General features: G+C 40.9%; 1 protein-coding gene across 1 annotated transcript in view; it reads left to right on the top strand.

The window, feature by feature from the left end:
* The window catches only part of cpt1a2b (carnitine palmitoyltransferase 1A2b), a 33,298-nt gene that overhangs the window by 12,264 nt on the left and 6,034 nt on the right, over window positions 1-15,000 (top strand). Inside the window, exons 10-14 of the mRNA XM_086084023.1 lie at window positions 7,188-7,293; window positions 8,840-8,956; window positions 11,516-11,680; window positions 14,426-14,554; window positions 14,694-14,849. Coding sequence (XP_085940149.1) covers window positions 7,188-7,293; window positions 8,840-8,956; window positions 11,516-11,680; window positions 14,426-14,554; window positions 14,694-14,849 — 673 coding nt within the window. The remainder of the gene's footprint in view (window positions 1-7,187; window positions 7,294-8,839; window positions 8,957-11,515; window positions 11,681-14,425; window positions 14,555-14,693; window positions 14,850-15,000) is intronic.

Raw genomic sequence — 15,000 nt, 5'->3', positions numbered from 1 at the left:
CGCTGCTGTTAGTGCAAAGTGAGAAACAAAGGAGCAATTAAGGTAATGTAATGTCCTCACTGTTAGATGGAATAAGAACTCCACTTTTGTTTCAAGTTCAGACCACTTTATTCCGCTGCACTTCGCTCCCACATCCGTTACACCCACAGTCCAACGCTTGCTCTCCCTCAAGAGCCCACTTGGCATAAAATAAGTAGCACTGCCCCCTTGCGGTGTGGCATGTGATGGTTATTAAATTGAACAACAATCTTAGTCTCTTAAAAAAAAACAAGACAACAAATGAACATTATACATATGTATAACATAAATGTGTGCAAATACTGAACTGTGTAACCATTAAACAATAAATTGGTTGTTCACTCAATTTTCCAATGCCCTTCATAGAGAGCCTTGAGTAACATTGCTGAAGATGCTCCCTTTTTAGTCACAGTCTGCCAATTGATCTTTGGTGTCTGACCACAGCACCTTTTTAACCATTTTGGTTTCAATGAGCTCTTTAATAGAGCTGATTTCCAAGCGAAGCCTTTTTTCAGCAACACATTTAGTAGACTTCAGTGCATCGATAAGAGAATGATTATCAGTAACACAGATTGGTACAAGTTGCTCAGTACTACCAGCATAGCGTTCCGAGAATAATGTTGACAGAAAAATTGCATTGTCACTTCCCTCAGTCATTGCTAGCGTTTCACCTGCAAGTGTACTCCTGACAATTCTCTTGATTTTCTTTGACTGCCAAGAAATCAGAGAAAACAGTCAGTTTTCACCCATCAAAAGAGTGAAGTGGCCACCTTGAGTACCTCCATCTGAGAGATTTGCAAAAGATGCATCAGTAAATGTAACCAACTTCAGGCTATCATCTTTTCCAAGGTATTGAAAGTTCAACTCAACTGTCTTAGTTTTGATTTTAGACACAACTCTATTTGCTTCATGAATGGTCTGTATTGTAGCACATTTGAGATTTTATGCCAGATTACTGGCATCAAACATGGGATCAGGTCTGCTTTGTCTAGCAACCCATAAAAGTTGCCCTATCTTTGATCTGAGCTGATCCCTCTCTTCCTCAGTAATAGGTAAAGCTTGCTCAGCTGCTCGTGACAATGTGAGAGGTATAGGCTGTAAGTGTGCAATGTATGTGTCTTGATGTATTTTCACTATTTTGTCAGAAGTTACAAAATCTACACCGACAAAAGAAAAATTGTCATGAGCTTCACGCCCAATGCTGAACCTTGCTTTGAGATGTGCCATGACTGTCATTTCCAAAATTTGAGACCCACCCCAAATGAAAGCAAGAACACCGGTTACGTTCTTGTCATTGTCCTGCCAGTAGAAAACTGCTGGGTCTACTTTGGATATAATACCTCCTGCCTCAATCATTATATTCTTTACTCGGTTATACCAATACAGAGAGACATCTGCCAAGCCATACACACACTTCTTTAATTTCCAAAGTGTCCCTACACTGTTCGCTTCAGGAGGAGGTTTGACAAAAATGTCTCTAGACAATTCCATACCCTGTGAAAAAGCTGACTTTATGTCCATCGAATGAAGTTGCCATTGTCTTTGACAAATCACTGCTACAAGAAGCCTCAGTGACTCAGACGCACAGGTTGGTGAGTAGCTCTGTAATTTGCAGCTCCTCAAATCCTCTTGTAACAAACCGTGCTTTTGGTACTAATCCAGTCACTGTCTCTTTCAGAGTGCAGACCCATCGTGTGGATATGCGCTTTTGTCCCTTGTCCTCAACTTCCTCAAACACATAATTTAGTCTCCAGTTTTGTATTTCACTTGACTTAGCTTCATCAAATGAGACATCTTTTGTCACAAGTATGTCCTCACGGATTTGCCAAGGCATCACGATGCACCTGGATTTGAAGATCCTCCAACTGTGACACATCTGCAGATTTGTTGGTGCCAGCCATTCGAGCAGGCTCAAGCAGCTCCAAATTGTACCAGTTTTTATATTTTCCTGTCACTTTTCCAGCACGTCCCAAAACTTTTACCATTTGTTGAATGCCATTTTCTGTATTTTTGAATGTTACAATCTGACCAGCCTTTAAATTGACACTAACTTCCATTCTCATGTCCTTCAGCCCTCTGGTTTTCCATAGCGGGCAATCGATCATTCTCACTGCGTTCAGCATGTGTCTCTTTTTCCGGCTCATCTGTCATATCAACAGCACACTGTTGCTTGTTGTTGTTTTCTTGATCACAGGTAATTAGAGGGTCGTAATCATATTCCCGAGTAACTTTCTTCAGTCTGAGTTGATGAACTCGAACACAGGTGCCTCCATGTCTGACAAAAACAACTGCACCATCCTGTCCAATGACCACTCCTGGCCCTTTCCATTCAATACAGTCTACTCTTTTGTAGTAAACCTTGTCACCGAGTTCAAACTTCTCATCTGTGTGATGCACCTGTTTCTTTAGTGCTCTTCGTATTCTCTCCGAACATTCTGCTTCAGTAAAAGCCTTTCTTGCTGCGTGCAGAGCTGAAATATGCTTGGCGACCCTTTTTGTGGTACCCTCTAGAGCAGGTGCTTGGCCAATCAACACAGAAGGTAGATTGGCATTCTGTCTAAATACCAGATGATGTGGACTGTAGCCATGAACACTTTGCATGCAGTTCTTTGCCTTCAAAGCCCAGTCCATAGCAGTGCTCCAGTTGCATCCAGTGCTTGGTTTCACTTTCATTATGATCTCAGTTAGGGTCTGATTACTCCAAGGACTGTAGGCAGCTGTTGCTTTTTTTTCCATGTTAAAATTCTCAGCCATGTCTCTCACTTCTACATTGTTGAACTCCCCACCATTATCACTAAACAGTTTTTTAGGTGGGCCGTGCATACTGATCCAGTCGTGAATAAAATGTTTGACTATTTCAGAAGACCTTTTTGTTGTAAGCACACTTCCTGCACTAAAACGAGTGAACTGATCAATATGTAGGTACCACACTCCTGGCTCGAGCTCATGCAAGTCCACAGCAACAGTTTCATTATACGTTGAAGCAAGTGGTAATCCCACAGCAGGTTTAGGTTTAACTCTACAATATTTTTGAAACTCTTCACATTGACATACTACCTTTTGTAGCAGGTCGACACATCCAGTGTCCTTGTTGCCGGAACTGCTCAAAAGTCTTTGTAGCTTGTCTGCAGAGGCATGTCCAAATTGTTTGTTTCTCTAAAACTCTCATCTTCTCATCTGTTTTCATTGTTTCTGTTATTGTCAATATTTCTTCCTCAGTAGCTGGCATGTGCTCCGTATCACCATTGCATTTCTGCTCACTGTCCACAATGCTTACACAATAATGTCCAGAACTAGTAAAATCCAGTTTGACAGGCTGCTTGAACATTACTGCACTGTCATGCTCCATGTTCAAAACTGTTCCTGCTCTTTAGGGATGTCTTACTTAAGCGCAGTGGGATGTCAACAGGTACAACTTCAGCTTCTATGTTACACTTTGTGTGCCCAATTTTAGCCGGTATCTTCACACTTTTCACTGAGTAGACCACTTTTCCATCGCCAAACTTAAATGGCCTGCAACTTTGTTTTTCACTCTCTCTCATAGCATTAGCACTTTTCTTTCCTAATACTGTGCTGTAGTGTTTAAGCCACTGTTGTCCGCACACTGTCTTAGTGCAAACAGTGTCTATTATTGCTGAGCCAAAACATTCTGTCATGAATATCTCTGCATCTGTTGGTGGTTCCTTGGTAAACAGAAAAACATTGCACTCTTCAACTTCCGTTTCATGATCCGCCGTTGGGGGCCTGGGGGCGGCTGGGGCTGGGTTCGGGTGGATGGCGGGGGTGGATGGGGGTGGGGGGAGCGGGGGCTGTGGACCGGTGGGGTGCCTGGCAGGCCTGCAGTGCCCCGTCCTGCTGCGTTGGGTTGGGGGCGCGGGCCGTGTTGGGGTGGGGGGCGCTCCTGCTCCTGGGTTTGCTCTCCGGCCGGTGGCCCTGGCGGGGCCCGGGGGTCGTCCTTTGGCGCTGCCGCGGCCTGGGGGGCCCTGAGGTGTTGCGCTTGCTCTGTCCTGGTGGGGGTCGAAGGCTCCCCTCTTTGGTGGAGATTTTCATGCATGCCAGATCCATCCACCACACCAGCATCTATCGAAACTCAGACACAATCTGCTTCTTCCTCAGGTCATTGAATCGGTGGAGGCTGGTGTCTGTGGATCTCACTCTGCTTCGTTTGTCCTTCCTTCCTTTCCTCAGTCTCTGCTTTGGTCTCTTGAGGTCTCCCTGATTTGTTGGAATTTAGATGTTTCTGGGGTTGGTGAAGAACTCTGGTTGGTGGCCCGGTGTGTGGTGTCTGGTCGGTGCTGGATTTCACTTTCCTTTGTTTTCTTTGGTCCTTCCTCGGGTCTCCTGACGGCGGTGTTCGGTTTCGGTGAACGGTATGGGATTTTTTTTAATAGGTTTTTGGTGAACTAACGGATACACACACACTCGCACACACGCAAATACACATACACATACTCACCCACATACAAAAAACAAAAAAAAGAGCAATGATGATGACATACTAATGACATACTATAATACTGAGCTCTTTAAAAAAAAAAAAAGAATAAAAGTAAAGAGCTGCACATGTTCATACTGAACTAACAGGCTTACCCAACTCCAGCTCCTGAACAAGGTTATAGTAAAAAAAAACTAACAAAATAACGAAATAAAATTACACTTCAAAGTCTGTAGACTGTTATGTAATACCTGCACTTGATTTGTGGATGGTTGTTTTTTAGAGCGTAATTTACCCCCTAACCAGACTCTTGCTCCACCCTCACTAATATTTGAAAACGGCGCTCAAACTTAACTCAACTCGACTTTATTTATAAAGCACTTTAAAACAAACATTGCTGTATACAAAATGCTGTACATGGAACAGAAATCGGTAATGCAATAAAGATAAGTAAAACAAGAAAACAAAACAAATATTTTAAGTAAGTATAAAAGTACATAAACTTTATATCAATAAATTAATGACAAAATGCATTGCTGTATACAAAGTGCTGTACATGGAACAAAAATTGGTAATGCAGTAAAGATAAGTAAAACAAAACAAATATTTTAAGTAAGTATACAAGTACATAAACTTCATATCAATAAATTAATGAGAAAAATGAAGGTAAATGATTGAGTGAATAAATGAATAAAATAAGCATACATTTCATAACAATACAGCACAAACACACCACAAAGCACCAAGGCAATGCTAAGTCTCACAGTGAGCCAAAAGCCGAAGAATACAGATACGTTTTAAATGTAGCTAGAGAGGGAGATTGCCTAATATTGAGCGGAAGGTCGTTCCAAAGGGAGGGACCGGCAACTGCAAAGGCTCGATCCCCTCTAAGCCTCCGCTTAGTCCTCAGTACCTCCAATTTTGTCTGGTCTGCTGACCTGAGGCACCGGGCAGGTGCGTAGGGGTGCAAGAGCTCAGCGAGGTGAGGTGGGGCAAGACCATTTAGAGATTTAAAAACAAATAAAAGAACCTTAAAATGGAATCTAAATTGCATGGTCAGCCAGTCAAGAGAGGCCAGGATAGAGGTTATGTGCTCCCTCTTACGGGCACCAAGTAGGAGACAAGCAGCAGCATTTTGGACCAGCTGGAAAAGCTTGAGGGAGGACAGTTTGATTCCATGATGAATTACAGTTTTATTTTTACAGTAATTCAGCCAAGATGTAACGAAGGCATGGATTGTTGTTGTTGTGCTGCTGAGATAGAAGAGTCTTTACCTTAGTCAGCTGCCTAAGATTTAAAAAAATAAAAAGATGGATTTGACAACAGCGCTAATTTGCCGGTCCAGTTTAAAATCACTGTCTTAACACCCAGGTTTGTTGACTAAAAATAGTGCGCCAAAGGACCCAGGTCAGCAGGATGAGAAAGGCCACTGGGACCAAAGATCATAACTTTTTTTTTTTCTTCTCGTTGAAGTTCAAGATATTTAAAGTCATCCAGGCTTTGATTTCCTCCAGACAGGACAAAAGTGGCTTCAATCAGAAAGTGTCCTTTTTACTAAGCGGGACATAGATCTGACTGTTATCCGCATAGCAATGAAAATAAATTCCATGTTTTCTAAGAATGGAGCCCAAGGGCAGAAAGTACAATGAGAACAGTATGGGCCCCAAAATAGAGAACATTGTGGTACACCATATGACAGTGGGGCAGTGCAGGAGTCGGAGCACCCAAGGCTAAAACAGAACATTGTGTCAGCTAAATAAGATCTAAACCACTCAAGAGCACTACACCACTAATGCCCACCTGGTGCTGTAAATGAGCCAACAGAGTACTGTGATCCACTGTATCAAACGCTCAGATCAGTCAGATCTAACAGAACGAGACATACATAGTCTCCAGTGTCATTTGCCAGGAGGATGTCATTAAAATCTCGTAACAGGGCTGACTCTGTGCTATGCATCGTCTTAAAATCTGACTGGAAAACCTCCAAGATGTTATTTTCGTCCAAGATAGTGTTTAGTTCCATGTGTACCACTTTTCCCCAAATTTTTTAGACGAAAGGCAGTTTAGAGATTAACCTAAAATTTGACAGCACATATTGATCTAGTCCAGGTTTCTTCAGCAGTGGTTGCACCACAGCATGTTTAAATTGTTTGGGGACAACTACCAGAAGACAGGCTACTGTTGATAATAGCCAAAACCGATGTACTGATACTTGGGAGAACCTCTTTGAAGAAATGAGGGGGAACAGGATCATATGGAGAGCCGGATGGCTTAATCTGGCAAACATCTTGTAAAGAGCTCAAGGAAATGGCTTCAAATTAATTTAGCACCACCAAGCAAGGGACCAGGCGTTGCTGGGAGAGGGTTGGGCATGGTCTGGCTGTGATTGACAGTAGCAGTAAAAAGCTACCGTCTGAATAATTTCTATACTACGACAAGCTAACCAAAATGCTATGCTAATTTATCACTAACCTGAAAATCGGTATGAAGATGTTTGCAAAACGCTACTACTCCAACTTACTAAGGAAGCATGTACGAGACTGTGGGTGGCAGAGCGACTATGGAAAAGATAGATGTCAGTAGTCCATGCTCGTCCACTTGTGTTTATCCCAGTGTTTTACCTGAAGATGCCGCCACAGACTCTTTCACCTGTCCCACCTTCGCTGGCACCAATCCCAAACCTAATCATGTCAAAATTATTTGCGTGTTCTTGTGTCTTTCTTGGGTTTCCTAGGTGGTATGATAAATCGTTTACAGTTGTGATCTACAAGAATGGGAAGAATGGACTGAACGCTGAACACTCCTGGGCTGATGCACCAACTGTGGCTCACCTTTGGGAAGTATGTGCATTCCAGTCTTACGTCAAATAAATAGCAGAAGTCGTTGGGTGGCTGTGGTAAACAAATACATGTTTTTATGTTTTTTTTATTTGCTTTTTATTGAGTTTTCACAGGACCAATTCAACAATTAATCTACATGTCACAAGCTATTACATGTCACAATTAGCCCAATAAACCTATCCTCAATTCATTCATCTAATACATCCAGATTTTGTTATATTTATTTTACAATTTAGTTTGATCTTTCATTGAAACAAGAGTACAGTATAAATTATTATTGAAAAAATGAAGAATCTATTCGAGCATACGTACTCACGCGCACCATGCACGAGCTTGACGCAGAGGCTGCCGTTGCACTTAAGGCCAGAGGTGGCAGTCGCGAGTATAAAAGCGACAAACTCCGCAATGCACCTTTTAACAGGTAGTTTTCCACTATACAAGTGAAAGACCAAGAAATGGAATGAGAAGAAAACGTGCTATAAATGGTGGTCTAATCACAGTAGCATACTTTAGCTAGCGCTCCCATATTCTGCAAAACACTCCTCACAGAATGAAAGTTATTCTTTCCTTTTTAAACTAGACAACGTCCATTCGTTTACAGTTGGCTTTTCTGCTTTGAACCATTTTCTAGTTCAGGATTTTCTGCATGCAACATTCAATATATGAAATAAATGCTATATTTGATATTAGAGGATAGATTTTCTGATGTCAAGACACAACATAGATCGATCTCAATTTGAAAGGAAAGATTTCATGAAATTCTAATAAAGATATCGTGAAATCCAAAGACTGAATTAAAAAGACCAATTGACGCAATCAAGTGGCATTTCAGCGGTGCATCCTTACTAATGCTCCCTCCAAATTGAACTCCTTTATGTAACATGGTTATATGTAAAGTCTTTCTAATATCGTCTTGAGCTAGAATATTGGTAAAGATTTTTTAGACCGTTTTTGTTTTTTTGTTCTCTTGCTGTTTTTCTGTCTGTATGCTAATAGATTCCTAGGTTCCGCACCCCTTCATATTGTTGCTTTGTAAACATTTTGTATGTCTTTTTGATATATCTCATTTATTTTGTTCATTTTTCCTATGATAAAAATACATGTTTTTAAATTTACTTTGATGGCCACCAAAAATAAACCCGTGTTTAATTTAAAAAAATAAAGAATTGGTGGAGTATAGAATAATCAGATGAGAGACTGGTTCTATTTAAAAACAAACAAAAAAAAACATTGTTCACAGATTTCATCACCACAGCTGCTAATCCATAGTTTCATCTACTGCTGCCAAAACATGCAGAGATTCCACTTACTGTGAGCTGTTTAGTAGAAAAGCTTCGCTAGACTCAATATTTACACATTTCTGCAAATCGTCACTTATTTCATGCATACCGCAGAGCAATGGAAACAACACAACCTATATGCTCTAATCAAGTGTGAGACAATTCGTCCAGCATATGCACCTTCCTTTCAAATGCACTATAACCCTCATAGTTGAACCTAATTTTAGCTTCTCTAAACTTTTGACTACACTTAACTGTATTTTCAGTTCACACTGGCCACTGACGCTTTCCATCTTGGATACACTGAGGATGGCCACTGCAAGGGTGAATTAGACCGCTCCTTACTTCACCCACAGAGGCTTATCTGGGACATCTCGCCAGAGGTATTGTTACAGTAGAATTACTCTTTGTATTATGTAACATTCTAACTTGACTCCTAACTTTCCAATGCCTTTATCCCACTCGCCCACTCACTACTCATGTCTTGGCAGACACCACCTAGTCCACACACTTGATCCTATTATACATAATTACATACCTGAATGTTTTTATGCCATTCTCTGGTGTGTTTGGACACGCTTGTAGTTCTTAAGTGTAAACACATGAATGTTATCCAAAGTTCAGGTAGTAAGGGGCATTTCAATGTTACTGTCCTGTATCTTAAGTGCTCTGTGATATATGACATCACTTGACTTAATGGTATAAGCACAGAAGGTCCCAAGCTACTGCAACTATGACACACATGTGAACCACTAACCCCTTTTACTGCCCATGTTATCTTAATTTAAGACTTAGTGACCTAATTAACATAGATGTTAAGCTTCATAGTGAGAAGTTATAATGCAGGTCAATGGTTCATGGATCTCACTGTATCCACACACACACAGCGATCATTCTTATGGGCATGCAACTAAATAGTAAATCGTACTGACGAGGCCTGTAGTTATAACAGTAATGCATTTAAACTAACCATATAAAAGCTGTTTCAATAGAAAATTGCATTTAATTGACCATTTGCACGACTGCCCTATGATGGACGGCGGAAGGAAATGATTGTTGAATGGAAGTGGACGTGACCCGGTGCGACTTAGTGACTTAGTGACTGTTATTTTACAAATTAAAAGTTATTATTGCCCATAGAGCCATGGAATCTATTACTTCAACCAAAGTTCCCCTGTCAGTCGAAGTTGCACATTTAGTCGGGACTCATAGAGCGCGATATTTAATAATAATAATAATAATAATAATGCATTATATTTAAAGGCGCCTTTCTTAGCACTCAAGGACACCGTAAGACGAGCGGCGGGGAAAGACAGGTGAATGGAGGAAGATGATCTGTTGGAGTTGGAGATCGCTAGTTTGAAAACAGCCTTTACATTCTGTTGCCTGCTATTTTTACCAAGTTCATCAAATTGCCGACTTTGCCGGAATTCACAGCGCACAACCTATATCATTATGTAGTCAATGCCGTCTCTGCTCCTTACACCGGGCCTGATTCAAAAGCTTGTCGCTGGCTGAGTCTCTGGGACGAGATGTTACGCTCACACCGGGGGACAATATACCTCGTAATGCAAAGGTAAAACTTGTTTATCATGCTAACTGACTTATTTTTACACAGTCCGTTCTATATTGAAACGCTGTGATGATGTTATGTCACTATGTTTACTAGCATGGAACAAATGACTATCGTAGTGGCAAGCAATGCGGTCATTTCATGACCGGCTCCAGAGTGAAAAACTCCAAGCACAAAGACAAAATCCCCCATTATTCAACAGTCAAATGCACTTAATAGCTTTGAAGAAGGTGCATTTTAAAACTAAGATGTGTGTTCGTGCAGTTGGAATGGATGCTAACTATCTGGCTCGTTAATGTGATTTGAAACACGCAATTCGACACCTCTGTTACAATCTTTGTTAGAGTGTACGTTTACTAGTAAAATGTATGAATATTTATCTTCTAATTACAACATTTATCTACTAACCTCGCAAAATAATTATTGCTGCAAATCCGTAAATACTTTGTGGGCTGCCAGTTCTTTCTGTTGATTGCTGCTATCAATCGACGTCTTTTGTCTTCATTAGAAGGTATGCTATGAAAAGCAACATTTGGTTTACTCCTTTGTCTGTCTGTACAACCGACCGCACAGCAAGATATGACTATTTTATAAGATAATCGATTAGATAAAGAACTTTACGCTGTATGAGATTCAATATTTACAATACAGGCAAGTGGCTCTTTTGCCGTCCAGCGTCCCGTAGGGGCCGTTCCCATGAGGGCTGTGATGTCACGTGCAAAAGGTCAATACAAGTAGTCAAGGGGATGGCATCTGAGGTCCAGTTAAGGAGTACAAATAAGCATTGTTTCCTGTAACTCACCACCCCCCACCCTCTCTCTCAATCATCTACTAAGTGTGGGTGTTGCTCTATTGACATGGAATGCGGGTTGACTGGGTCATAGTGAAAGTTCATGTTATGAACTCCTTTGTACTCTAAAACAAGAATGGAAAGTTGGAAACAATTGTCCTCCTTCTTCCTAAACAAAACTCGTTAAAAATTTTTTTTACAAAAGTTAATCTGATCGTCTGGCAGTGCAGTAATTACTGTGGAATTTTTAACACGTTTTTAATCATACAAACCTCTACATTAAAGGGATTGACAGTTGATATAAAAAGTCTACACACCCCTATTGAAATGCACCTGTCACAGATTAAAGGGCTGCTGTTTAACGAAACAAACTTCTTTTTTTACAGTATTTTGCTTTGAAGCATAATTGCTGCAAAAACGGAAACGTGTTTGGGGGTTTTCCCTAAGACTGACAGTTATTTGGAAGTTTTGGTGGTGAGCAAGGCAAAAATATCAGAGCATATAAACAATGTGGAACTGTAATCAACTTTATTTATGCCAATATTTTGTTCAAGTCTCTCTTCTTTGTCGGACTTGCAGGTTCAAGCTCAAGTGTGCAGCTCTCTCGCTGTTGCCCAGGCTTTGGCAGACGATGTGGACTGCCATGTCTTCCCCTTCAGAGACTTTGGAAAAGGCCGAATTAAGACGCTGCGGGTCAGCCCTGACGCATTCATTCAGATCGCATTACAGTTGGCATACTTCAGGGTAAGACATGCTGCACATTTCTTTGCTCTGTTGTTGTTTTTGAGAGTAATTTTGGGCCGCATCCAAAAGTAACTAAAGCAAGCAAAGCTTTTGTGTGCATGCGCTTTTACTGAAAATATACTGCCTGTGGCTGAAGCTGAGAAGTCAGCTGTTTAAGAAACTGCAACTGAGTATGATCACCTCTGAACAACTAACATCAAGAACCACAATGGAAACCATCCACATATTCTACCTTTAATAATAGGGGTGTGCATCTCTCCACAAAAGACAGTTTGATACATGGGGTACAATTCAAGGAAATAGCGATTTCAAGATGGGAAGCTGACATCATGTTTATCAATATGCAAGAAAATGTATTGAATTTTGAAAAACACAATGAAGCTATGGGAAAGAGTAGTTGAAGCGAGACTGAGGGCAGAGGTGAACATTTGTGAGCAGCAGTATGGTTTCATGCCCCACCCAAAAAAAGAGTACAACAGATGCAGTATTTGCTTTGATGATGTTGATAGAGAAGTACAGAGAAGGTCAGAAGGAGCTGCATTGTATCTTTGTAGATCTGGAGAAAGTTTATGACAGGGTCCCCAGAGAGGAACTGTGGTTTTGTATGAGGAAGTCTGGAGTAGCAGAGAAGTATGTTCAAGTGGTGCATGACATATATGAGGACTGTAAGACAGTGATAAGGTGTGCTGTTGGTGTGACAGAGGAGTTTAAAGTGGAGGTGGGAATACATCAGGGATCATCTCTGAGCCCCTTCTTGTTCATGGGTTAGGGTTAGGTTTGATGTGAAATATAAAGTGCTTTACAAATAAAATGTATTATTATTATTATTAGACACACCAGGAAACTTTAAATAGGCATGGGCTGATATGAGTAAAAATAGCAAAGTAAAAAAATGTGCTTATTTGAAATATTTGGGGAGATACCAGCATTTCTTTCATTCTATTTTGTTTTTAAACAAAATATAGAATAATTGGTACATTTAGAAACATGTACCACGTTAAGTTTATGAGTAAATAAATGTTTATATTCTTCCTCTGTTTAATTTTTTTTAGCAAGACACAGTATCCAATCACTGGTGGGCTGTTTTTAAAATAGACCTCAAACTTACACTTAAAAAAGAAAGAAAAGTAGGCTACAATGCAAACTAAACAACCAAAGTGTCCCCTTTCATCTGCTCATCCACACCGCTCCTCCACTGCACTCATGCGAGATGTGGACTAATTGAAAGCAATTGACTTCAAAGACGCTGCTTGTGAAGTACATTGCGCTCGTGTCTTTTCTGGCGGCTTGTGCTCACACTCCGGATGGACCCTTTAAGTTTCAAAGATGGGGCAGGGTGTTTGTTAACCTCTGCTACAGTGGATCCCCTCATACTTGTGAATTAGCCCCAACCTATTCACATCTATTGATTCAGGGGTTTTTTTTTATTTCGTTTTTTTGTGTTATTTTTTTGTAGTGCCAATCACCGTTTTTCGTGTAAAAGGCCTATTGGAAATTTATCAGTGTTTTTTGATAAATTTCTTGGGATTTAGTATTACCCCTCGATCGTAACATTTTCTCGTGGCCTAAAGAAGAACCAGTTGTGATTCCAAATAAAGATGCCGATCAAAGAATGTACAATATTTACTCAGCACTTTGAGTTACATTTTTATGTATAAAAAGTGCTATATAAGTAAAGTTTGATTTGATTTACGCTTGACTTTTGACCACTATCAATCCACTTGCATTGGGGCCAAATAGTAAATGGACTGCTTTTTATATAGTGTTTTAATTACACCATATGTTGCCCACAGCGCTTTACAATTTAGGCACGAAAGCCAGTTTCAATTTATCCTCACAAGTTTCTTACCGTTCAGGCCGTTCGTCCACACGATGGCGCGGTTTCGGAGCTTGAAACTGATCACTTTTGAAACCGGGCTCCAGAGTGGAAATATTTCAAAACGCGCCTCCGTACGCGTCCGTCTGTACACCATATGCAGGATACTCCTCCAGTGATGACGTAATGGTCGCAGCTCGATGACGACGCATTGTTGCAGATTGATGACGTATGCACCAATTCTCGCGTGACTGCGCGCGAACCATCAGTTTGTCAACAACAATGGCAGATAGCCATGTCGTAGTCGTTTTGCGCAGCCTCCTAAGCTTGCTTATGCTTTTGCAGCCAAATATTTTGTTTCTTTATTCCCACGTTCAACAAGCGGTGTTGTACTTGAATCACCCGTCATTGTCACTTCTCCTGTTTCTTTTTCATGTTGTTTTGATACATGCAAAGCCATGTTTGTTCTGTAGATTGCAATTAAGTTAGAAAAAAAAAAGTGTTCTTCTCCTTCGCTGATTCTTCTTCTACGCTTTCCGTTAACTCCCTGTGGCTGCGCTACAGCGCCACTCCAGACTTGGCATATACATTACAGCCGTTAAACGTCCTCAGCGTCTTCTTTTGGACACACGCAAGTCTTGAAATGATTCTGTGTGTACGAGATTTGTTTGAGGAACAAAGCCGGCTTTGCTTCCGTCTGGACGGGGCCTTAAGCCTCACATTCACACACACATTCACACACCAATGGCCGACTGCTGCCACGCAAGGCGCTGCCAGGTCTATTGGGAGCAAACCGGGGTTCATGATGCTCTGACCCAACAGACATGGACGTTCCCCTCAAAACATTCATTTAAAGGTTACGTACATTTCCTGTGAAGGAATTTTATTTTTATTTTTAAGTCATGATTTAATTTAATTCTATTCATCAGGATCGTGGCGGCTTCTGTCTGACTTATGAGGCATCCATGACGCGTCTCTTCAGGGAAGGACGGACAGAGACTGTGCGATCCTGCTCAAACGAAAGTAGTGCCTTTGTCAAAGCTTTGGAAAATGGAGAGGTAGGTCTTGTATTTGTTTTTTGTAAACATTTATCTGTTTAAATGACAATCCAAAGTTGCTATATTATCTTAAATGAAAATGCAACCTAATATTCCTTTTTTTTTCTTGTGATTTTCTTGTGTGTTTTTGTGTGGGTAGACAGCAGAACAGTGCCGGCGCCTCTTTAAACTGGCTTCAGAGAAACACCAGAATCTTTATCGATTGGCTATGACTGGAGCTGGAATTGACAGACACCTCTTCTGCCTATACGTCGTTTCCAAATATTTGGGGGTGGAATCACCGTTCCTCAAAGAGGTGAGTTCTGCTTCACCTGGAAAGGGACCAGCAAGAAATCAATGTGGACACTTGCCTTATATCTGGCAATATCTGTCACTGCCTTGATACTTCTTTAGGCGGGAATTCCTCTGTAGATCAGATACTAGTCATACACAAATATGGTGAATCC

The sequence above is a fragment of the Leptonotus elevatus genome, chromosome 1 (assembly GCF_054856555.1).
Source record: "Leptonotus elevatus isolate MCC_2025b chromosome 1, RoL_Lele_1.0, whole genome shotgun sequence".
Classification (NCBI taxonomy): Eukaryota; Metazoa; Chordata; class Actinopteri; order Syngnathiformes; family Syngnathidae; genus Leptonotus; species Leptonotus elevatus.
This window is presented reverse-complemented; position numbering and strand designations above follow the sequence as displayed.